The sequence below is a fragment of the Cololabis saira genome, chromosome 16 (assembly GCF_033807715.1).
Source record: "Cololabis saira isolate AMF1-May2022 chromosome 16, fColSai1.1, whole genome shotgun sequence".
Classification (NCBI taxonomy): domain Eukaryota; kingdom Metazoa; phylum Chordata; class Actinopteri; order Beloniformes; family Belonidae; genus Cololabis; species Cololabis saira.
In genome coordinates this window covers 28,829,477-28,854,948 of record NC_084602.1, presented here as the reverse complement: position 1 = coordinate 28,854,948, position 25,472 = coordinate 28,829,477, and the positions used below count along the sequence as shown (strand labels likewise).

Here is a 25,472-nt window from a genome sequence, read left to right as displayed (position 1 = left end):
TCATGTGATGTTTTGTTGATGTCTTGTTGTGTTTACATTTTGTTGATTTATTGTGTCTTATGTGATGTTTTGTTGTGTGTGGACCCCGGGAAGAGTAGCTGCCACTCTGGTGGCAGCTAATGGGGATCCAATTAAATAAACAATAATGAAGCCAACAGAAAGGAGTAACAGAGCCAAGTTGGTCTCTTATTTCAAAACAGATGTATAAGAAAAAAAATGAACAAGTTTGAAGCCAATATGAAGTTTATTTAAATTCAGTCAGTCAATCTGGTTTAAAAAATTGAAACAAATTTGATATCTTTGTACAACGCCACACTCGTTTGCAATGAAATGATCTTTAAAATAATTCTTCCTGCAAAATGTCTGCAGAGAAAAACAAAACAATTAAGGCAAAGAGGAGATGGTTTATCTGGAATTCAAATCAAAGCGGGCAAGACATGGCCCGGTTTTCCTTAATCTAGATGAAATGCATAAAAATGTACATATTGAAATCTGAACAATGAAAAAATATTTACAATTCCTTTTTTTTTTTTTCTTTCAATCAGATTTGTTTAATAACAAAAAGGTCTGAAAAACATGGCAAAAAGGAGAAAACAAAACAGATTTTGCTTTATCCACATGAAGGCTTTGGGAGCTACTGTATCATAATGTACATTGGCTACCTAGATGACGGGAATTTCACCGGCTATAGGTTTATTCCCACGCTCCTCGTTTTGTTTCGTCTTAAATATTATTAGTGTTTCCTGGCTGCACAATGCCGTCCCTCATGTCGTATGTTATGGAGTGCAAAGAGTGTGTGTTACTGTTTTTAATTCTCCTCTCACTAGTATATAGCCTGTCATTCCACAGTGTGACCAGAAAAATGTGCCCCTTTTTGGTTCAAGATGTATAATTTAAGCTAATGCTACAAATATTATGAAAATGAAGACTTCCCTTCACTGTTGACAAAAAAGATTTGTACGCTGTTTGATGGACAAACTTCGTGGCAATGCGGTGATTAACAAAAGGCCACCCGTGAACATGGCTGTAAGCTACATATGGTTGGATATTTTTCCAAAGATGTTACACTTCTACAGCTGGTAAAAGGAATTTACTACAATCCTACTGAACTGAGCTACTTTTTTTTTTTTTTTTTTTTTTGCCCATTTGAGGCAATGAGGAAATAAGAGCATGAATAGTGGGTATTTCTACCTGCATTTACAATTATTTTGATTTACTTTCAAACAGCTCCACATAAAACAAAGCGGCCCAATGCTCACGTTTGGATTAGCTTCAGGTTTTAGTTACCCTGTGAAATACTGGAGCCAGAAACACTGAACCTTAAACACTGTTTACAACATCTCTTAATAAACCAAAAGACAGTAGCAATCCATGAGAAAGTCATGTTAATCTTGGCGATGGGAAAAAGAAAAAAGAAAACAACGAAAATAACTCTGGACATTTCCCCTGCATGCAGAGAGAAGGTCGTCTGGAAGGTCACTTAGAAGGGAGCAAATTTGACTCCAAACATTAATAAGAACGGATGCATGTCTGGCTTCTTATCAATTGCATCGCCTTCTCACACATTCATTAGCAGTACAACAAAGGCAATTAATGATAAAAGGTGGACTGAGGGTGATCTTTGATCCAACTTAATAAAAAAAAAAAAAAAAACGGACCTTCATTAAACCGGATGGAGACTAAATAAAGTGTTCATGCACACGGGTTCGTTCTGGATGAAAAGAGAAGGAAAAGAAGTCCAGATTTTTTTTTTCTTTCTCATGAACGAGCACATGTCCAGGATCAGCGCCGCCTCTCAAGCCATGACAGCTGGGATAACGGACCCCAGCGCGCCTGCAACCCTGAACACGGTGAAGCCGGTATAGATAAGGAATAAATGAGCACAGCAGTCCTGGTACAGGAGGAGGTGGAGGGAAGTGAAGCAGGAAGACGGTAATGAGATCAAAGGATGGACAGTGGTGGTTGCAACACGGGAGCTTATTTGACCAGCCTCTTGGCCACGTCTCCGTAGGCGATCTCGATCTCCTTGTCGCTGGGGCAGGTGTTGGTGAACTCTTCGCGCGTGTACGCAGTGTTCAGGTATTTCCAGATGGCCGTCATCTCTTTGGGGATGTCGAAGCCCCGGTACTTTTTAGCCACAACCTGGACGAGTAGTTGAAGATAAGAGTCAAAACATGTGCTGAAATAATCACCTACTGCTTGAGCAACTTTAATCCATCAAGTATACATCCAAACATCATAATAGGTCACACGATTTAGATAAGTGTGGCAAAAGCTGAAGAAATCAATGAATGAATGATCAAATTATTCCCTCTTCTCGCTCCTTAGATCTGTGATAGTCTTTTTTTGTTATACTTTTTCTTTACTTTGTTTAATAGTAAACTGCAGTTTTGGGAGGAAAGGGCAACTTAGGCCTTGTCCCAATACTTCCCCTACCCCTACTTTTCAGCCCTACCCCTAAATTTTGGGCGTTCCCGTGAGGGTAGTGGTGTCCCAATTCCTCTTTTTACCTAGGGGTAGTGGAGAAAACGAGGGTAGTGGCTATGAATCTGTCCCTACGGATCAAGGGATTTCAAATGCACCCTAGTTGACCGAGGGCCAGAAAAATTTCCCAGAATGCTTTTCGTCGTCATTTGCAGACTGAATAAAAAATTAAAAAAAACATGGCGGACATTTCTTATTTTTTAGTGAATAAAATCAATATTTTGAGTTAGTTTCTGCATAAAAATGCGTTTTGATTACATTTCTAGCGAGAAATATATATTTTACTTTCATAATATTCACTCAGTGAATGTACATAATCACTTGTTTCCCCTTTGTTCTGCGAAGTCTTTTTCAAACCTCGCCAGAGTAAAGGCTGATTTATGGTTCCGCGTTACACCAACGTAGAGCCTACAGCGTAGGTTACGCGGCGACGCACACCGTCACTCGCAACCAGTATAGACAGTGCAATAAAAAATAAAGCAATGGAACTGTTTTTGACGCTGACGCTCGCTCGCGTCGCATGCAGTGTGGACACGGTGTTAGATTCAACAGTTCAAGGTGTTTGCTTGAGGAAATGAAGACAGGAAGAGATTCCTGAAGGACTGCACATCTTGGAAGAATTAAAAAAAAAATACACATAAAGTAAACAAGAATTTACTTGTTTACTTTATGTTATATTAATTATTGACAAATTAATCTACCGGTACTGCTACTGTCATTTAGTAGACGATTTTATCCAAAGCGACTTACATCTGAGAGAACAACACAAGCATACAGCAGCATAAGTTCTGCAACTAATTTCAAATCACCAGCTCATGCAAATGCATGCAAAATATCACATTTATGTCAAGTTAAATTTGTATGGACTCACTTGTGAAGTTTAATGGGGTTGTTTAAGCCACTAACTTGCTCACCTTCACTATGTGCAGCTTGGGCAGCAGATTACAGTCGGCCAGGGTCATTTCATCTCCATCCAGGAACTTGCGGTTGGAAACCTTGATGTCCTCTATGCTGTTGTGGTCGATCTCATCCGGGAGTGGAGAGTGAAGATACTCATCTAACTTCTGCAGTGTCTTCAGCAGCCCGCGCTCCAGGCCTGCAGAGAGGCACACACAGCAAAAGCACTTCTTACCGCAGGTGCTTAATGTGCATCGTGGCCGGCCACACGGAGGCAGTATTCACCGAGACATGCACCATCCATCCATACAGGAAACGCACCATTAAACCGTATTCAGTTGAAAACAGCGGTAATTGTGATAACAGTGTAACACAATGGCTTGCATTCCTTTTGAGAAGGAATGCATTTGATTGTAGAGCCATTTCCCCATCACCCCTTATCCATCCACACTTTACACACAAAACAAACCGACCAATATGAATATGAATACACGAGATTCAGCACTAGACTTCCAGTAGACTTTATCACTGGAGCATAACATTATCCTCCATCTCTTGACACAGCCTTGGCTTCTACAGCAATCGTTCAATATTTTCCCAAGGTGTACAACAGCCAACTAAAACAAGATATAAAAAGGTATTTTCACGACTAAACACAACTCTTTAAACATCCTTCCAGAATTCTTTTAATCTTACTGTAAGACATTTTTTAGGCATAATCTTATCTGTGAAGTCACTGACTTGGCCTCTCTTTTGTACAGTTTAAGCTGAGTAAATTGTAAACAGGAAGACTCAGATAAGAGCTTTTTTTTTTAATGATAGGTGGTATGTGGTTTTCAGGAAAGTGTCAGGTGAGACGAGGAGCAGAAGGACAGAAGGAGGCAGCAGAACAAACGACCTGTGTTTCTCATTCAGGCAATAATCTGCCAATTGGCGAAATGCTACCAAGGTCGCCTAGCAACCAGAGAGCCCTCCCTCAACTGAGAGGTTCCTGCATGTGGATGTAAACCTGCGACTACTTCTGTGTGTGAGAGCGTTTGAGGCAGATAAAGGTAATTTACCTTCATTTGCATCTGGTTTGGAGTTCTTGATGAAGGCAGAAAACTTAGCAAAGATGTCCATACCAGCTGTGTTGGACTCGGGGTGTCTTGCACCAAGCTTGATGTACCTGAACACAACACAGGAACAAACATTATTCATTATAAAAGTAAATTAAGATATCAGAATCAGAAAGACGTTTATTGCCAAGTAGTTTAACACACAGAAGGAATTTGTTGTGGTGATTGGTGCAATACAAAAGAGCAAATAATATTAAAGCAAGGAAAAATTTGCAAGTTGGTTCTATAAGATCTATGGTAATAGTTCACATTTCTTCCTTGGTATAAACCACAAAAAAGAACAACTAACAGTTTTCCTTTGAGAGAAATTATAAAAATGTCTTCTTTGGTCCTTTACTATCCCAAAAAAACAAACTTGGGTTATGTAGTGTTATTTGCATACTAATTTGTATTTACATCTCTGTGCTAACATGAACACACACACACGCAGACAGAGTGCATCTTTCACGGCTTAAAAAACCATTGACAACATCATTTGAAAGCCAAAGACAGACCCATGAAGTCTCAAAGTACTTACATCAACTGTCTCTCCTTTTTCTTAATTTTCCATTTGTGTATTTATTTAGTTTTTTGTATATTAAGAAAAAAACATAATTTTCTAATCCTTAAAAGAAGGTCTCTGCCTCCTGTGACATGATTGTCCTGTTTTAAAAGCCAAACTCATGACAGAAGTGCATTGCATTTGCTATGCAGGTGTGACAAGCTAACACCACGTGGATCAGAAAGCACTCACTTGGGTGGGCAGAGGACATCCTCGAGAAACTCCTCGATCTTGTTCACGTCAGTTTTGACCTCTCCGTCGAACGTGACGAAGGGCGGGTGTGTGCCAGGAGCCAGGTTCTGGAGGTCCGCCGGCTTCCTGTTGACATGGAAAATGTCAGCGTACCGATGAAACAGCAAACAACCCTCTTTCAAGTAAGCTATGAAAGTACGACAAATTAGTCACTGGTCAGACTAAACAGAAATGCATTTAGATTTCAGCTCAAGTGAGGATGACGTTCAGAAGTGTGTGTAAACATTGCTGCATTTCAACCGGCTTTGTTCATAAATAACTTCAAAAAACAGTGATTTTTTTTAATGCAAAAGTTAAATATGTGTACTAAAGATTTTCTTTTCTTTTGAATAAACTAAAAATTTGAACTGTTGGGAAAAAAAACACCCATGAAAATAAATAAATGGAAGGATTGATCAAGTTTAATTAAAACAAAAAAAAAAACAGTAACTTGAGGTAAACAAGTCTCACATCCGGTCGTAATTTAAATCATTTTAGTCCTCAGGCTAGTGCTGTTGTGTCTAACTGCATGTGTGCATTCGTCTCAGAGTGCGTCTGTGTCTCCTCAAACCAGCACATTTTGTACCAGATGGCAAGCAGATGAGACTGACACACAAAACAGAAATTAGCATGTGTTGAATGAGTAGTGTGAACACAACTGAGTCAAACCCAGACAACCAACCTCCTAAATCCCCTCATAACAAACTGCATAAAAGGCACAACAATGATGCAGCAGCTGATTGATGTTACCCAACAAAGCGTGGTATCAACAGAGCTAATAGCGTAATCATACAGACATACAGAGACCTGGGTCTTTGGCTGAATTTTCGGACAAACCATTTAAGGGCACAAATAAGAGGAAATGACTTTAACGCTCTGGTATTTGAGGGGAAGTAGTACAGTCGCTACGTGATATCACTGAAAAGTGGGTAGATTGCCTTGAGACTCCCAGAAACAAATAACATGATAACCTTGACCCGAGACAAAAAAGAAACATGGAACATGTATCTTATAATTTTTACTGGTTTAGTTCAGGTCCTTCAACAGCATGCAATAGTCTAAGTTAAATACAGTAAAACAGCCATAAATATAACAAACACATGCCTCCTTTTGCAGTGCAGACATTTTATATTGACTTTGATAAGAGACACCAGATGGCATGGAAAGCTGAAAAGATCTTTTGTGCTAAGAAACAAACATAAAGCAACAAGTATGTAATTCAGCTTAAAACACTGAGAAAGGATCAGAGGCAGCAGCTAAAAACAGAACAGCACCCAGTTCTCTTTACACAGTCCATTTGCTCTCTGGCTGATCATGCGAGGCAAATGATATGCAAATATATCCACACTTTTGCACTCAGTGTGAGTTAGTTAGTTATGAATCTTTATTTCTTTATTTTAAATAAGTTTTACTTCTACCTGCTCCTTTTCGGACAGTGTTTTTTTTTTCCCTGTTTGTATTACATTTTTGTTGTTGTTGCTTTTTTTTTCTGTACGTTTTGAATTTGTTTTAAAATTTTATATTTTTTTCCTTATGTGTTCGAAATAAACAATTCAATCAATCAATTTCGGCTTGTACACACTTTTTACAAAACAAGATGAAAAGGTAATAAAAAAAAACATTTCCTTTGCCAAAAAGATGTAGCTGAAGCCGTAGCTTATAGTGCCTACCCTTTTTTTCTTATGATCAGCTTAAATATAAGACATCAGCATTACTCCGTTGAAACAAACAATACATAAAGACAAAACACAAAATTGACGTTTCACATTCTAGAATGTTCCCGATAGTATACTCTATATTCATAGTGTTTTAAATTTATTTACAGTATTTTCTTTAAACATTTCCTTAAACTTGAAGATAGAACTACACATTTTTAGGTTGTTATTACAACTATTTCAAATTTCTCTAGCCTTAATTGATGTACAGTACATCTCTTTTTAATATTAGTTCTTGCTGTCGTCATCTCAAACATGAGTTTCCCCCTCAGATCATAGCGGGTTTCTTTTATCTGGAACAGGTCCTGAATGTAGTTTGGAAGCAGTTTCTGCTGAGCTTTAAAGCGTGCAGACTTGAAACAAAAAAAAAAAAAAAACTGCTTATTAAACAACAATTCCTTTTCTCTACCAAGTTGTGCAAGAAGGTAATTATGAAGTATACCCCTGTCGTGCTCCACCCCCACCTCTCCAGGGCGCACACAAGAAGACATCCAACAATAAATCCATTGCCATCGAAGCATTGGTCTGGAATGAAACGTCCATAATCTTCAGTCTCAGACTCACACACGCACCAGGAAGACCACAGAAGCCCGACGTGTATCTAAACACTGGACGGGGCTGAAACATAATGTGGCACTTTCCCTGGTTGACAATCGGAAAAAGTATTTAGATGAATCACACTGACAGAAACGTAGTAGGTTTAGGGTAGGGAGCCTTTGCTACTAAAATCCACATATGATGGCAGATTTCCCTGCAGCGAGGAGGGAAAATAAAATCCCAGTCAAAATTGCAGAGGATCACCGTTTTCTCATCTCTGCGGTTAAAAGGAGATGTCGACCACAAAGATTTAGGCAGGAAGTAAGTGAAACCAAAGTCCCTAAAATAGCTCCATCGGAGTCTGTGTTTATTTTTCTCCAGCCTAAGAAGGGGTCATGGGAAAACCAAATAAGCAGCAGGGAAGCAGTGAGCATGTTAGAGGTGGGGCTGGATACAACGCTGCACTAATCTTAGCAGACACACCCAGTTAAGTCTGTGGAAACTACCCCCCCAAAAAAGAGGGGAAAAAAATTTATCTTGATTTAAGAAAAATGTTTCAACAGTTAGAGAAAAGAAGAAATAAAAATGCCAGTGAGAATAATCAAGACAAAAAAGACAAGGATGTTAACCGGCAGCAATACTTGCCTCTTAAGGTCCACCGTGGTGACATTGAAGACAACTCCTTTCAGCCATAATATCATGAAGAGCCTCTGAGAGAAGGGGCAATTCCCGATGCTTTCGCCATCGCTTCCCGCCTTAAATAAACAGACAGACAGACAGCCAGTTAGAAAAAACAGTTATCAGATCCTAAATTTCACACAACTCCTAAGGCCTCAAAAAAGTGGAAACATGCTTTTGATAATCAGTGCAAGCATAACACACAATTTAAGAGACAAAGATCTTAAAGCATTAGTATATATCACTGATTGCACTTGGCATACATGAAACTGAAAGGTCCTGATAATCAGAGATCACATCTCTGTTGCACAGTCTTTATAGCTCAGGGAATTTTACTGTCGCCATAAAGGGGCCATTTCTGATAATTACTCCTTCAGATTGCCTTTAAAAAAAAAAGACTTGAGTAGGAGGGATGACCAAGAGTCTTCTCCAAAAGGCTTCTGCACACTCCTCCCTTCCTCAGTCTGCAGAACCACTTTCGAAGACCAGCAGGAAACAGAGTGAGTGACAGAGTCAAATGGTCTCTTCATTTTAAGACTGCACAAACAAAGCTATGTTAGCTAGCAGTTATGAAAACAAGATCAATGAACTGTTTAAAAGGAGGGTAGGAGGCTGGAGAAAGATCTGTGGATTCAATTCAAATGTGTTCCTTTTTCTCTTTTTTCCAAGAGATGGAAACCTGTGTATATTTGTGCCCTTCAAAATAAACAAATTAAAGTAAAATTGATTTTCAATCTTCCTCTCACACTGCAGTATTCACAAATCAGCGACATCTCCTGCCCTCCCTGCAGCCATTCATCCCTTTGTTCTTTGCACTTCCTTGTTTTTCTAACCCTTTAAAATCGGCTCAAGCTCCCCTCAACTCGAAACCATGTAAGGGCAAATGCTGCTTCATCTGAATTACACAGCAGAAGGCAGAAGACGCATTTCATTTGATTAACTGAGGTTTGCAGAGTATCTTAATGAAATCTGTGCTGGTGCAGTTACATCCTCTGCAACTCAGCACATATAATTTCATACAAACTGCAACACATCAAAACTAGACAGACTCATGCACTCTTAAAGATCATGGTGCGCTGACAAAAATGTCATGTCCATTTTACCTTTTCATACATACTAAACTAAACAAATAATACGTCAAAACCTTTAATGCTGATTACATAATAATCAGCATTAAAGGGTACGATGAGGTACACAATTCTCTTCAAAAGGACAAACCTGGAGGTCTTTTGTTCTCTTCATCCGGTACATTAATGTTAACACTTTAGGAGTAGAAAGAGGAAAAATTGCACTTTGTATGCGTAATTGTTGTTAAAAATCTATTTGCTGGAGATCTCTTCTCATGCAACTCATTTTATATGCAAAGTTGGCAAAATATGCAAAGTCTGGTCTAGAAATCGGTTTCGGTTTGCTTGCAATCCAAACAGACTATCCAGCCACAGAGAGGAAGTGACGTACAGAACAGTAAAACACTGTCTTGCCTGCTGATCTTATTGAGCAGCTTCTTGTGAAAACCCCTTTAGATTTGAAGCAGAGACTATAGGAAAACCCACCTTGTGTCAAAATTGGCTCCTGCTATCAGCTGATCCACGCCGAAGAGCTACCGAAGACTGTTTACGGTAGTATCGTTATCGATATCGTTTTGGTGGCTAAATTAGAAGTAAACGCTGCGTTCAGAGAACGCTCAGCTAGTGTAAACTGCTGAGTACGTCTGCAAGCTTCATAGCATGACGATGACTGATGCAGATATGATAATGATTAGACACTGACTAAATCAACTGCCCATCAGATCATAAAAGTCCATTTATTGACTTGCATAAATTCACCTGATGTTAAGCTAACCCCTAGTGGTCAGCCAAGGAACTGCATATTTTTTACTTCAACATGAATTCAATACAGAAGTAAGAGGCACTCCCTTCTAACAGAGTAAAAACAGAAATCTAAGAGTGGATAAATTTGGTCATGCTCCAGTGTTTTTCTGTGAAGGATTTCCGTTTTTTTGGTCCTGACCGATCAATGAGCCGTGTTTTCTTCTTCCCCCTGCTTTTTATTGTTCCTGGTCAGTGCTGGTTTCAGGCAATGCCGTGCCAAATGATCAGCGGTAGTAACTGTGTGGCATTGTCCAAGTGGTTTGGTCTGCTTTCAGAAAGGTCTATGTAAAAATTAACCAAATCAAATCAAATCAAGGTGTGAAATCTTTGGGCATCCCCAATCCAACTGAACCAACTCCCCAGCCTATCCTGGTGTGAATATACGTTTAGATTTTTGATGTAACTCAGCCAGTGTATGGACTATTAGTGACTTTTCACCTGCTGCACAAAAGATACACAGCTAAAAGTCAGTGACCATTTAAAGTAAGAAGAGCTGAAACCCCATGCCGGAGATAAAGCAGATCTGACAGTACTTGTGTCAACAGTCTTATAGATGTTTTTTTATTTTTAGTATAATGGAAGCACACAAAGATGCACAGAGAATACTAAATAATAATAAAAAAAAATAAAAGATTTCAATCAGTTAAGTAAAATAACATGAGATAAACATTTGTATAACACCAGATCGTAGGCCGTGATAACTTCTCAATAGAGTACTTTGTTCGAGAGTTCAGACAGTCCAACGGCTCCTAGCTCATGTGGACAGGCTGGCTGCTGTTGTCCTCTGTGTGACGCCCATGTGATGGCTCTGTTTGATGTGTCTGCTCTGCCTATTGTACTGTGACTGTCCTGTTCCTCTCCCGATACCGTTTTGAATTCAATATTTGAAATGACTGGGTGGCGTCACAACGCCATTGTTTAGTAAATGAAAGTGTCTCTCACAATGCATGAATCAATTTTAGAATAAAGCTTCAGCTCTGAAGTGTTTTGGGGGTATCGTGGTTCGTGTCAGACACCAGACTGGAGAAGCATTAAGATAATAAAATAAGATAGTCCTTTATTGATCCCCAGAGGGGAAATTCAGGTGCTACAGCAGCTCAAAGTCAGATACATGTTTAGGGCAACATGAACTGAGACTAAATGAATAAATATATAGTATGAAAAATAAAAAAATACAGTAAAGTAGAAAACTGAATAAGTGTACTGTTAACTGAATAAGTGTACTATAAACATAGTAAATACAATATAATAAATACTTGGTTATACTAATATAGTATAAATTACTAATTATAAATATTATAAATTACTAATATTATAAATTACTGGTCCTTACAGAGGTGTCAAAAGTATTCACATTCATTACTCAGGTAGAAGTATAGATACTAGAGTTTAAAAATACTCCTGTAGAAGTTGAAGTATCAACTCAAGTTTTTTACTCAAGTAAAAGTATAAAAGTACTGGTTTCAAAACTACTTAAAGTATAAAAGTAAAAGTAATGTAAGGGGGGAAAAAGCCATTGAAAATGAATGCATCTAATGCAAATATATTAAAGAACCATATATGTGTACTATTGAGCATTAACATGTGTTTCAGAGAGCAGAAGACATGATGACTAGTTGCCTATAAGTATTGTAATGGTGCAAAAAGTCAAACTTCAGAGGCATGTTATCATTTATCCTAACCTTTATTGGAATGTACATCCAAGTTTAGTTGCAGGAATCTGAGGGAACGGATGTAAGAACAAAACTGGACAAGAACATCTGAAACAACCACAACCAAATTCACTCTATCCGGATGGAGCAATTTAACTGGATAGTTTTTTTTTTAAAAGGCCGAAATGAAATAGAGTAACGAGGCTGTTTTTAAAATGTAAAGAGTAAAAAGTACAGATAATTGCGTGAAAATGTAAGGAGTAAAAGTAAAAAGTCGTCTGAAAAATAATTATTCCAGTGAAGTATAGATAACCAAAATTTCTACTTAAGTAAGGTAACAAAGTATTTGTACTTCGTTACTTGACACCTCTGGGTCCTTAATAGATCAGACAGACATGAATGGATGATTATCCGATGGTGCAACAGCAACAGAAAACCTCTTAGTCTGGATTGAAGGTAGTAATGCAGCACAGCAACCATTCCCATAGCAACGACTAAAACATATGACACCAAAAAAGAAGAGCCAACAGTGCGGAGGGGATTTAAAAAACACAGGTGAACTGCCTGAACCAAGTCCTCTTTCAGCAGGGACAAAAATGCAAAAGCATGTCATACAATATAAATTGTAAGTCAAAAAGGTTTACTTTTACATGGTGAGCTATTTTTAAGAAGAGTTCACCTCGGTTCTACGTCTCAAGTGATCAAGCCAGCCACAGGAGCTGAGAAAGACACACTTTTCTTTCTTCCTCTCAGTCTGTTCTTAGAGCCAGGGCGAGGTTACCACCCTCTGGAGTCTGCAGTGGAGCAGACTGCAGCTCTCTGCCAAAGACACTCAGCAGAAATCTGCAGCACAAAGGGGAGACAGCGCAGGAGGCAGAGATATTACAGGAAATAGGGAGGAAATTAGAGATCATATGTATCACTAACTGTCAAAAGAATACAGGAGGTAATACATGATTTAAGTGAGAGGAAGAGGAAAGACAGCAAGTGTTTGAGGTATTGTGCTCTTCGGCACACGCTTTCTTCCTTCTCGTCTTCCTTTATCCCTCTCCCCTTATCCTGGGCCCCTCTGTAGGGGAAGGAGGGAGGGTATTTGGAGAGGGAGAAACTATTCCAGAAATGTCCTGTTACTGCCATCGAAGAGGGTGCTTTGTTTAGTTTAGGAGATGATGGTGAAACTGCATTTCTGCTGTACAGTAAATGAACAGCTGGTCTTAAACACACACACACACTTATTCTGTGTTTGTTCTGTGATGTACATGCGTGTATATACCAGGAAACTGGACCATATTACATCGGTCATGAAATCGCTACACTGGCTTCCAGTGAGTCAAAGGATAGAGTTTAAAATCTTACTGCTGGTCTACAAAGACCTGAATGATCTTGGACATAAATACATGGTTGATCTGTTAGTTCCTATGAAGCTCCCAGACCCCTGAGGTTCATCTGGATCTGGTTTGTTGTGGTTCCCAAGAACCAGAACCAAGCAAGGTGAGGCAGTTCAGTTATTCTGCTCCTCACCGGTGGAACAAACTTCCTGTAGACCTGAGGTCTGCTCCAACTGTAAATCCTTTAAATCAGGCCTAAAAACATTACTGTTTACTGAAGCGTACTCTTAAATTAAATACTTACCTGCTGTACTGTACTGCTCTTACTTTTTAACAACCTGTGCTTTTTATTATTTTACCTCTTTTCTTATCATTTTATTTGTTATTTACTGTTTAATTGTGTCTTCCTGCTTTTAATGTTGATGTAAAGCACTTTGAATTACCTTGTGTTGAATTGTGCTATACTAATAAACTTGCCTTGCCTACCCTATATATCAGCGACATTAAGTCAGTTGACTTAGAAACAACCCGTTTCTTCACTTTTTCTATGCGTGTATCTTTGTTTTCACCGTCTCCATGATCTGCCTCGTGCCACTCACGTCCGTGCACGTACCAATCAGCCGATGTTGTCTTTGTATTTATGACATATATAGCTGCTTTTGCATTTTTATATGCTATAAAACTGTGTTTGAATATTCAGTTTCAAAATGACTCGTTACCCCCGGTCGACTGCTTGGTTCAGCCCACCATCACTGGTGTACGTGCATTTATGTTATTTATATATATATATTAGGGGTGTAACGGTATTTGTATTCGTCCCGTCCCGTCACGGTACGGGGGTCACGGTTCGGTTCACGCAGTCTTACGGCGAATACGTCTGACTGAGTTAAAAAAAAAAAAAAAAAAAAAAAAAAAAAAAAAAAAAAATCATCGTTTTTATTCCCCTTATAAATATCAACAGTCACGTTCCATTACAGACCTAAATGTGTGCTAGTCTGTGTATATCAATAAATATATGTGCAATTCATATATCATCATAAATTGTAGGCTATAATAACGATAAAATGTTCTAATTCTTAATTTACAACTGTCCTGAACGCATCAGGGCCGTGTGCCAACGCGGATTGGCTGTAAAGCCTGATTTATGGTTCTGCGTTAAATCGACGCAGAGCATACGCCGTAGGGTACGGCGCAGTCTACGGCGAGGTAATGCGGCGACGCGCAACCTTCGCCGTAGGCGCTGCGTTGGTGTAACGCGGTACCATAAATCAGCCTTAACAGTCACAGTGAAGGAGATTAGCGCTAAAGTTTAAAAGAGGACTAAATTTGTACAAAGTTTTGAATGTTACCCCGTTTTCCACGTTACCTGGATTATTTTGGGTTATGGAAGAGTCAACTACCGTTGGTGAGTGGGTGTAACCTTCATAAATAATTTATTTATCAGTTTCTTGACCAGCTGCCTATTTGAATGTGCTTTGTGTTGTTGTGAACGAGACCGCCGAGTCTATTCTCTCCTATAGAGCTCAGAAACGATGTTATAGACCGCTGTGTCTATATCTATCTAAATAGATTGTGTAATTTAGACCAGTTATGTTTTTTTTTGTATTTAAATTGTATCAAAGAATGAACTGAGTCAGTCCGTGACTACCGTATCTGAGTTTTCAGAGTCGTGTGTGTGTGTGTGTGTGTGTGTGTGTGTGTGTGTGTGTGTGTGTGTGTGTGTGCGTGTGCGTGTGTGTGTTCTTCTGAACAAGTTTGTGACTTTACTCTGCTTTCTGCAGCATAGGCCTATAGGCTTGGCTCAATAAAAGTGAGAATAAATGTAGTTTGATGGGTAGGATGAGGTGTTGAACGTTAAAATGACTATCATAAGGCCCATGGAGAATGCTCCGCCCCCAGACGGCTCTGCCCATATGCAGCAGTAGAGGAGCCCGGGTTCAAGTATTTATTAAAAGTGCTCGAGCCTCGTTACAATGTCCCATCCCGCGCTCACATAAACCAGTCCGTGGTAAAATTAAAAACACTTATGCACAAGTTAAATGTTTTATTCTATTTATTTTACACTTTAATAAGAGATGCTTTTTAGTTTTGTAGCCAATTGAACAAACTTTAACTTTCAAATGCTATGATCAAAATAAAGGAAGAAAAAACTCGTCTTATACATTTGGGACTTTTTGTATTTTTTTTCCCGTTGTACCGAACCCGTACCGAACCGTGACCCCTGTACCGAGGTACGTACCGAACCGTGACTTGTGTGTACCGTGACACCCCTAATATATATATATATATACATACATATACACACACACACACACACACACATATACCCACACACACACACACACACACAATAACTACATTGACACAAAGTCCTTTTTGTTTGTTGAGGTACGTCAGCAAGGAGAAGGGAAAAAAGTATCCAATAAAACACAAGTGAAAGGCGAAATCATGTCAAAGTAGTTCTTTATGACGCCAAGCATCAGTTGAAAAGAGGCACAGTTTCCCAGAATTAAAATGTACTTATTGCCATATGCCAGCAGTTATACTTAGAGGTGCCAACTATGTCTCCAACACCCCTACCCCCTACTCCCAACTTTAACAATGACTCACATTATGCAGACAGTTACGTCTTACAGGTTTACACGAGATTGCTCTGTAACATCTGAGCAACAGACGCAGCAACAGTTGAGTATTGCTGGCAGACTCTCAGGCTTTATTTAGGCATAGGATGGTAAAGTCAACAGATGCCAGGCATACACAGCTGCAGTGGAGGTTATGAGTCATGTTGACAAAAAAGAAATCAGACGTTATCTTGGGGTAGGTGTCCAGAACAGTCAAAACAAACAATATGACAATGGCAGTCAAAACCATTTCCAAAAGACACATCTCTTAAGTCAAACCACTAACTAAATAACCAAAATATTGTTTGTACCAACAATTTTATTCCCATAAATATCTATTCATTCAAAAAACTGAATACCGGAACATTTCAAGAAATGTTCCCACTAAAAGTTCCTGAACTGTTTCCAGAAAGTGTTCACCTTTCACTCACTAAAGGTTTAGTGATTGCTTCTTACTTGAGGCTTGAAACTAATCAAAGTGTTCCTTTTCTAAAGAACCCATGTGCCAACATAGTTACAATAGTGAGCTTTTAAGCAACAATGAATCCCGCTCATGCAAGGCATGGTCCTCCCTGTCTCTGTTCCTGGGCTAATTTTAGCATCATGGCAGCCTGCACCTTCCCCACCCCAAAACACTTCATATTCTAAATTGGTTGGACTGCATTTGAGCTGCACTTGACCGAATAAGGGACTGACGGTGTAACAAGCACTGCAGCTCTCCTCCTCCCTCTGACAGGGAGCAGGGACGTCAGCTTGAAAGGGAGCAGCCATGGTAACGTCATGACAACACCGCTCACAGTTCGGGAGAAGAGACTACGGGCTGAGCCGCTATCAGAACTTACAAAACTGAGGAATTCTACCACTTTTTATCCATTTTTCAGCTTATTGTCATACCTAATTTATTTTTAAAAATACTTTATTGATCCCCAAAGAGAAACATTACAAAAGAGAATAGAGTTGAATGAGGCCTCTCCCTCTTTGTAATCTATGAAAAATATGGAGATCAAAGGTGGCGCTCTGCTAAAGAAGAGCAGCTCTACATGACAGCCCAAAGAATGGTTTGCATATGAGGCTGATATTAATATTTCAAAGTATGAAAGTAAAATTGTAAACAATTTTCATTAAAGGGCACTTAACAAAAACACAAAAATGTTTGCAAATTCCTTAGTATTATTTCTTTGACCAAGAGGAAATTTTACGAGACAACATTTACAACAAAACACCGCTGTTCTGTTTCAAACATATGGAATGGTGTCACCTTGTTAAATTAAATAAAAGCCTTATTTAGAAATAATTGTGACAAATCTAACATCCATGCTGTAATTACAAGCAAAAATAACAACATGTTGATTTAAATTTCATAAAATGTTTAAGAGATTCAACAAGGAATCTGAAGCTGGCCTTTCTTTTTTGATACTTGATTCACCAGGCCTCAAGACTGAGAAAACAGACTGGACTGAGTGGGTGATGAGTGTACAAAGGAGTCACATTCTGTTGGAATATGGAAAGACCACAGCATCCTTGGTGTGGTTCTGACTCAGGCTGACGTCACTCAGTGGAAATCTCTAAACTTCCAGTGAGACAGAAGCCTTCTCTGTCTGACTGGAAGAAAAAAGAGCTGGAGTTGAAGTGAATATCTGACACGTGTGTATAAAAGCATGAACTTGTATCAAAATACAACCAAATACATTCACTATGATATATTTTATTTTAATTGCTCTGTTAATGTATGGACAGTCTGTTCTCTAAACTTCTTTTATTTTAAAAATAATTCATATAATATATAAATTATTGTCAATAAAAAGACAAGCATTTTTTACAAACTTTTTTTTGTTTAAATGTCGTCTTTAAGAACAGGTTTATACTGAATAAAATGTTGGTTATATTCTATAAATAAATAGAAATGTTTAGTATTATAAAATTAATCCATCGCAATGAATACAAGATAGGGAATAAAAAAAAGTTCAATGCTCCTAAGGCTTTTAGTTTGGAGCGCCAGTATGTTCTCTAGGCTCTAGTTAGTCTGAAGTCTCGTAAAATAAGACGTTAAGTGAAACAAGACACGCATACATGTTTCAGAATGTCAATTTATGATCTGACGTCTTGAACGGGGGCGTAATTTTGGACAGCAAATGGCTGACAAGAGTGCAACATAAAACTGCTACAATGTGAAATGTTTCAACAGAAGATATGTACCAAAAATTAAAAACACACTCGGTCTGAGAAGAACCACTCATGACAAAAACTGTAGGATATCACACATATTTTGTTGAGAAATCACAAAACATCAACTATGTCATAGCCTGCAGACCTAAACCAGCATCTTAAAGACTCAATTTGGTTAAGAGCGCAATGCAGCTACATTTCCTAAGATACTATAGGTTCAGGTGTCTATCATGATCTTAGCATCATCATCATCATTATCATTATTAATAAATGCGTGTTACTTTTAAGGATTTTCTCTTTTGGGCAGCCAAGTTCACCCAATAGTACAAAGTGGTTACTAGTGATGATGCTATGTTCCAAGACAATACACCGATTCAAAAGGCTAAAAAATATTTAAGTATGGCAGCATGTACTTAAAACAATATGTAAAAAACATATAAAACCAAAAAAGTCCAGGCTCAACAACAAACTGAGAACATTTCTGGACACATTCCAGCAAGGACCCTCTTGTAATTGGTGTAACAACACACTGCCAGATCGATTAGGCCAGCAGCCAGAATTACTCAAACGAACAGTTAACAAAGAAGAGGAGAGAACAAAGAAGGTGCTGCAGAACCAAACTCTCAGTGTAGAAATAACAACACACAGTAAAACATCGCAGAAGCTCTGCCACCCGAGAAACAAGTCATTGAACCGTGTCCCTTAAATCATGACACTACAGCATTTCAATACACTTCAAGAAAATAAATAGCTCTATTGATTTTTCAATTTTAAAAAAGAAGAAAAAAAAAAGCAGCAAACTTCCTAAAATATAGGCTGGTTAAAGGTTTGTCTCAAAACTACCAAATGAGTAAGACGTTTGGTTCTACTGTGTTTTAACTGTATACAAACTACAATTGGCCTTTTATGCAATTTCATGCTGCTGTTTTAACAGCAGAAAAAAAAAAAAAAATCACTGCTCGAAAAGGACCCTTGCTAGCCCTGAAAATGCCACGTCACAAAGCATGTCTGATCATTACATGTCTTAACTGATAACAGAGTAGGACATGAGAAACTCCTCTCACTGCCTTTTGACTAAAATGTCAAAGAACGGAGTCCTAAAGTCTACTACGGTTGCACGTGTGGCACGTGAACCGTGAAAAACCAAGTGAACCACATCCATACAAATAGAACACCTGGTGTACCTGTATGCATACACTCCCCACTTTATCATGAGGTATGCTACGTATGGACATTCCAATCAATTGTTTGTGTTGCCCCCCCCCTCTCCGAGTCCAAGCCATTTAATTTCATTGATTTTTTAAGTATCAGCCGATACCAAATATCGATCTAATACTGTGGCAATCCACAAAAATTGTTGTTGCCGTTTCCAATTCCTGAATTGGAAACAGTAAAAATGGCTGTAGCACTGAATTAACTTTCTAATTACCGGTAGAAATATTTCCAAATAGCAGACATTTCTGTAATGCTGAGTAGCCCGCTTCAAATTTGCTCTATACGACAACCAGTGTTGCAAACGTAGGAACGGACCTCAGAATTTGGAGATAACAGCAAAGGATGCTGTAGGGGAGGAACGAAGTACATTCATGTGGATGCACACATTTACTGACACATCCCTGTCTTTACGAAGAAAGTTTTTAAATTATAGCGTTTTGTCTTCTTGTGGATATACCCTTAGTTTATCTACAAAAGCCTTCAATGAGATCTGAAAAAAAGTTGCAAACTTTGTTGCTGGCTGCTTTTTTGGGAAGAAAATCCCTAAACAGGTCTGGAAACTGGCTAAATATAGCGTCAAAGTCGCTCAGCGGTCAACACCAACATCACCTCACGAGCTACAACTGCTACTTTAGGTCTAAGGTTACACCTAATCCCTGCGTGACATTAACGGTAAAATGTATTAATGGACAACAGATTTTTTTTTAAGTATATCATTATTAATTAAATGTAATTTTCCCTTATACAGCAGTATCTTGAAACATTGCTGAGTTGCACCCTTTTCAGTTCTTCTTTCCAGTCTACATTGGTGTGTAGGTTATATAAGTGGATGTGTATGCTGTCTCTGAAGGCCTCCCTCTGTACGGGTTTTTATTTCTACTTGTTTTTGTGTTTTGTTTGTATGTGGATGCTTGTGGTATGGTTTGTACATATACGTTGTTCTTTTATTTGACTGAAAACCAATAAAAAAGTGAATGAAAATCAGCTTATTTCCACCCATTCCCAATCACCCAGACTCCCGTGATTGGCCCTGATTGCGATAGGAAAGGGACATCACTAATACCATTTGTACTCAATAGAGTGTGTATTACACATTGAAATGCATTTAGCCTTTGACGAGCCAACCACACCATAATAATCTGAATAACAGTTCTGCCTTCGTCACAGAAAAGCATCTTCTCCTCAAATCAGAATTTACAGAACCTGAGCAGCCTACTTAAACTGCAGAGTAATAAGAGCTATATATTAGTTCTGTTAAAAACAAAAGTGGAAATGATGCAGCACAGATGTTACTGGAGTAATACCGGTACACATTGTGTATTTACAACCAACTCAGCATGGTGGAGGTTAGAGGGCTACGCAGCTACTGAGAAAACCCCCACAACAGGAGTAAGTAGATCCTTAGTGGACAGATTTTATGCACTGCCACGGTGACAAAGAGTCGACTTCCAACAGCAGCCACATTTTTCACTTGACAGTTTAACAAACTTTGACCAGAGTGGAGATTAATGGGCATGCCGCTGCCACAGTTTACTAGTATTGACTCACTCCCTGTCCCTCTATCCAGCTCCCAGGGCGGACAGCTTGGCCTGCCCTGCCCTGACAGCAGATACCCACACCACCAAAGTATGAAGTCGTGTTCAAGAATGTCATTAGCTGAGTCCACAGCCGGAGGGTAAACCAAGAATTTTAATATCTGCTGTGAAATATAAATGTTTTTTCAACCAATCAGTCTAATCTAATTTAAAACAAAGACAAGAATATTGTTGTCCTACTGGTCTGAGGTTACATCCACACGAGTGTGTTTTCTTTTTAAAATCTGCAACTTTGTGGTTATGTCGCCATTGGCAAAACCAGTCCTCAAAAATGGAAGAGGTTTGATGTGTTGCAGCAGACTATATTTCAGTTTTGTAAATGCTTTGGGATTTGATTTTGTCACCAGACATTCTTCCTTTATAAACCAAGCCTATATGACCATTAATGGAAGAAAACATAGATGTGCCTTAACCGCAGTGTAAACAACGTGAAGATGGAACAGCAAGTGTTAGTGACTTTGCATTTAATAATACTAATATTGACGAAGATCGGTATGTAACCCATATATATATATATATATATATATATTAAGGCATTTTAACAGCATTTTTTATTATTGTATTAATTGTGACATTTGTCTAGCTGCTGCCAGAAGAGGATTGTGTGGAGCAAAGACATTTCAAACAGTGATTTACGCCCTTGGTAGGCGAAGTGGGGTGATTATTGTTTGTTTGGCTCTCATCTGTTGTTTTTATAATTAATATATTTTTGTAATTAAAGCTTTCATGTGTTTTTAAGTTTCACGGTGCCAAGAGAAAATAAAGATGTGCATCAGTCGAGCTCCAGCCTTTGTCTTGAATGCCGAGGGACCGTAACAATATTGTTAATCTGATGTCTAAGGAGACCTTTAATGACACGAAGTGAAAAACTAATAGACTTATTTTGTTTTAAAATGGAATTTCAAAATTAAAAAAAGGCTAATGTGGAAATAAGATGAGATCTGTCAATCCGCATACTCTGTGGACACACCCCCACTTCTTAAAACAGGGTACATTGCTGATTTTCTTGCAATTTTGAAAACTAATAAACCAGTTTTTCGCTGAGTAGTTAACAGAGCATGTTTCTATAATGTTTTATTTGCCTTTCTCCAACTTTAAACTCTTACAGAGCTATACTACAATGTCTGTGACCCATGAGTTCCCTCCACAGAGTTCTTATGTTGTCCAAACTTAAAAACAATTCTTACACATGGATATTAGCTCTGCTTTCACAGCTGGCGGTGTGTGGAAATCTGGAGACAGCAAAAACGCTACGACGCAACCCGTCGTGTGACCCTGGAACAGTCTCAGCCATCAGACAAGAGAGGACATAAAGCCTGCTTGTTTCTCTCGACTCATCTGTCTTCTGTTCACTGTCATACAGTCAGGTCATATGCTGGTGGAGGGTGACTCACTTGCACGTCTGTCTCAAATTAATTCAGGGAAGCTTGGTCCATAGTATGTCCATGTTAAACTGAACACTGAACTGTAATGATTTAATAATTATAAGTGTCCAGTAGGGCTGGGCGATATGGACCAAAAGTCATATCTAAATATTTTCTAGCTGAATGGCAATACTCGATATATATCGATATTTTTTCTGTGCCATAATTGGGGTTTCCCCCAAAGCATTATAGCATCTCTGTTAGCTTCATTTTTTCTGAGGCAAACCCTTAAAAAAGCAGTCAGTTTTAATACAAAGCCTCGTGCCAAATGTCACACAGGTTCCTTTATTAACAGAGGTCTGCACAATATCAAAATGTATAAAACAAATGAAATAAAAATAAACTGCCTGCATATATAGAATAAAAATGCTTCTTGAATAAAATAAAACAAATATCCCTTTCCTGCATAACAATTAAATTAAAATACACTGTGCAATTAATACAATGTAGACAGTAACAGGCAGACTTTTCCACTGAGGTTGACAGTTGTGCAAATAACAAAACATTTGTGCAAATCTCAAATAAAACATTCAAGTCAATTTGTCACAAAATAAGCTATTTCAAAATCAAAAAAAAAAAAAAAAAAAAAAAATCGCGCAAAAAATTTTTTTTTAATCGATATAAACGATATTGTCTCGTACCATATTGCGTTTGAAAATATATCGATATATATTAAAATCTCGATATATCGCCCAGCCCTAGTGTCCAGATATAAAAAATAAAAAAATCTTGATGTAATGCCATGTGAAACCCATGTCTCTGTCTCCACAGCACACAAGCACAGACTACACCCCTTGATAACTGTGATGATGAGGTCAAAGATCAATCCTCCCTCTTAAAATGTCATACCTTACCTATAGCTCATATAGATATAAACACAGGCAATGAATGTGTCATGTGTTCCCGTGGCAGTGTTGTCATAACTGTTGTCATAAAAACTCCCATGTAGAAAGATTGCAATATCATCAGAAGAATCTCAAAACTGGGCCAGTCAGCTGTTTTTTAATGAGTAAACAGAGTTACATGAATCTGAGTCTGTATAAGCTTATGTTGAGGAAAAATAATTAGTCAGCTCTGATATGTAGCAGTGCCCCGGGAGAAATTACACCACTCTGTCGAGAGGACACAGACTTTGTTATCAGGTCTTCACAGAGGCCTGGTTAACAGCAATGTGCCTATGGCAACCTGCATGCCTGTCATTGTCACCTTAGACTGTGTTTAATGTGGCAGAGTGAAAACGATGCCATAAATAATAGACGTGCCGGTGCCGGACACTGGCACACCACACAGGGCCATGAAAGGAGGGAGCTAGAAGTGAAAGGCTGCTGCTCCTCTACACAGCAAACACGTACACACTGGAAGAAACTTCTGGCTGTACAGACCCACAAGGGAGGGGTTGGGAGGGAAGAGCTGGCCTCTGGATGATGTAACTTCTCTTGTAGGCTGTGAAAGATTGCTTAAAAAAAAAGAAAAAAGTGTGCTGCTGGTCATTTCATTCCCCAGCCAGTCTGCCGACACAGCAAGGGGTCCATCCAGATGGGAGCCTAATGTTAATTTGTTTTGCAGCAACTCCTTCCATCTATTATAAGTTTTTTTTTCCCTCAAGTATTTGCACTACCACTCCCAGCCTCACACGGTCAATACAAGACCTCCAGCCTCCTCCCACCACCCCAGCCACCCTTTATCCCCATGTGGGTCTCCCCCCTTTTCACTGCAAAATGCCATTTTCCCGCTCTGCAAAGGACACACGCTTAAGACAGAAAACAGCCATTCAAACAAACCACAACTGAAGCCTGAATGCAGTACTGCAGAAGAGCTGGCATCATAAAAACATATGATCATCCGTCAAGCTGCTTTATCCATAACCCCAAGTAAACTTTCTTATTCCTCGATGCATTGAAAATATTCTAGAGGACAAAAACATATATACTATATTCCTGTTGTAATTCTGTTTTTGTCATATGTGTGGATTTACAGTGGGGAAAATCGAATCCCATCAAAGTTTTCTGTCCATCAGGGAACTTTGGCTCATCCTATAATCATGTATCAAATATCAAATCTGGACTCAAATGAGTAGCCTGAGCTTACTCATGTACCTATTTAAAGCAGGAATTCCTCTCATAATCCATCCCTGTTTCTTATTCTTCATATCAACTCATTCAAAAGGGTATACAAATACAACTTCGGCGTAAGTTTCTTGATTTTAAACCTCTCAGAAAGAGCTTTTGTTGAACGAGCTCCCAGTTTTCGGCATGGCAACCTCGTTTTCAGCCTGAAAGCGTTAAATCGACGCAGAGACTACGCCGTAGGGTACGCGGCGACGCGTACCCCACGGCGTAGTCTCTACGTCGGTGTAACGCGGGACCATAAATCAGCCTTTCCTCCACGGCGAGGGAGGACAAAAACTGCCCCCGCCCTGCTTGTGGCAGCGCAGGCTCCACATGGGCAGGATACTTGAAAGCCTGGATGATTTTAAACCTAAAAAAATAACTTATAACGAAGTCATTCATGTCTATCCGTCCATAGCCAATAGTTTATTGTTAGAAAAACTACATTTCTACAACAAAGCTTTGTTTTCAGACACGCATTTCATTCGTCTGATAAGGTTTTAACAAAAAAAATTAATAAAATAATTCTCCACAATGGAAAAACTTGCACCATACCTTGCGTTTGGGGTCTTACCTTAACAAAAAGCTCGATCACGGGTTCGTTGTCCGCCTTTACTCCGTTTTGAGGCACAGAAAGAGACATTGCGTCTGATACCGTTTAGTTTTCCCGTCTAATTTCACAATAAAAACAGTTTTTTTTTGGCACCACGCCCTCTTTAGTACAATTTTTTTTTTCTGTTACCCTCCTCTTTTCCCTGAAATATCGTTTCTACAGTTAAACTAGGAAGCAACGCGGAGGATTTGGTCTGGTCTGATCAATACAACCGTGTCTGTTAGCGAAGCTACAAAACCATCACTGAGCCGCGAGGCTCCTTCTGCTCGACGTCGTCAGGACAACTGATGACGTCGGGAAGAAGCAACGGGAATATTTAAAGCGTGACGTCATGAAGTGGGCGGGGCCGCAGGAGGGAATATCAAAATAAAGCGTTTCCATAGAAATCAGAGCAAAGCCCGCAAAAAAGCTCATACCTGCCGTTTAAAACGTCCTATTTTCCACGGTGATTTGTGTTTTTTAGTGCTTAAAAGTGTTTTAAAATGTTTAGGTCATTAAGTAATACAAGTGTTACATTCAAGTTGCTTTAAAGCAGTCCTTTTTTTGTAGTCGCTCCTGCTATAGTCTTGATAGTGTCTACTCTCGACAGCATGCTGTTCCAACTAGTAATTTCTCAGATTCTTCTCCATATACAGTGTACGCTGTTCATTACTAAAATGCAGACCACAAAAAAACTAA

At 38.9% G+C, this 25,472-nt stretch overlaps 1 protein-coding gene across 1 annotated transcript; it reads right to left on the bottom strand.

Moving 5' to 3' along the window:
* Positions 1–225: 225 nt before the first annotated feature.
* clic4 (chloride intracellular channel 4) lies at positions 226–25,099 on the bottom strand. The gene is made up of 6 exons (XM_061743732.1): positions 24,756–25,099; positions 8,165–8,278; positions 5,233–5,354; positions 4,443–4,549; positions 3,399–3,580; positions 226–2,142 (listed from the first exon to the last, which is right to left on the bottom strand). The coding sequence occupies exons 1-6, from the start codon at positions 24,822–24,824 to the stop codon at positions 1,978–1,980; spliced, it is 759 nt and encodes a 252-aa protein (XP_061599716.1). The 5' UTR covers positions 24,825–25,099; the 3' UTR covers positions 226–1,977.
* Between the last annotated feature and the right edge of the window lie 373 nt (positions 25,100–25,472).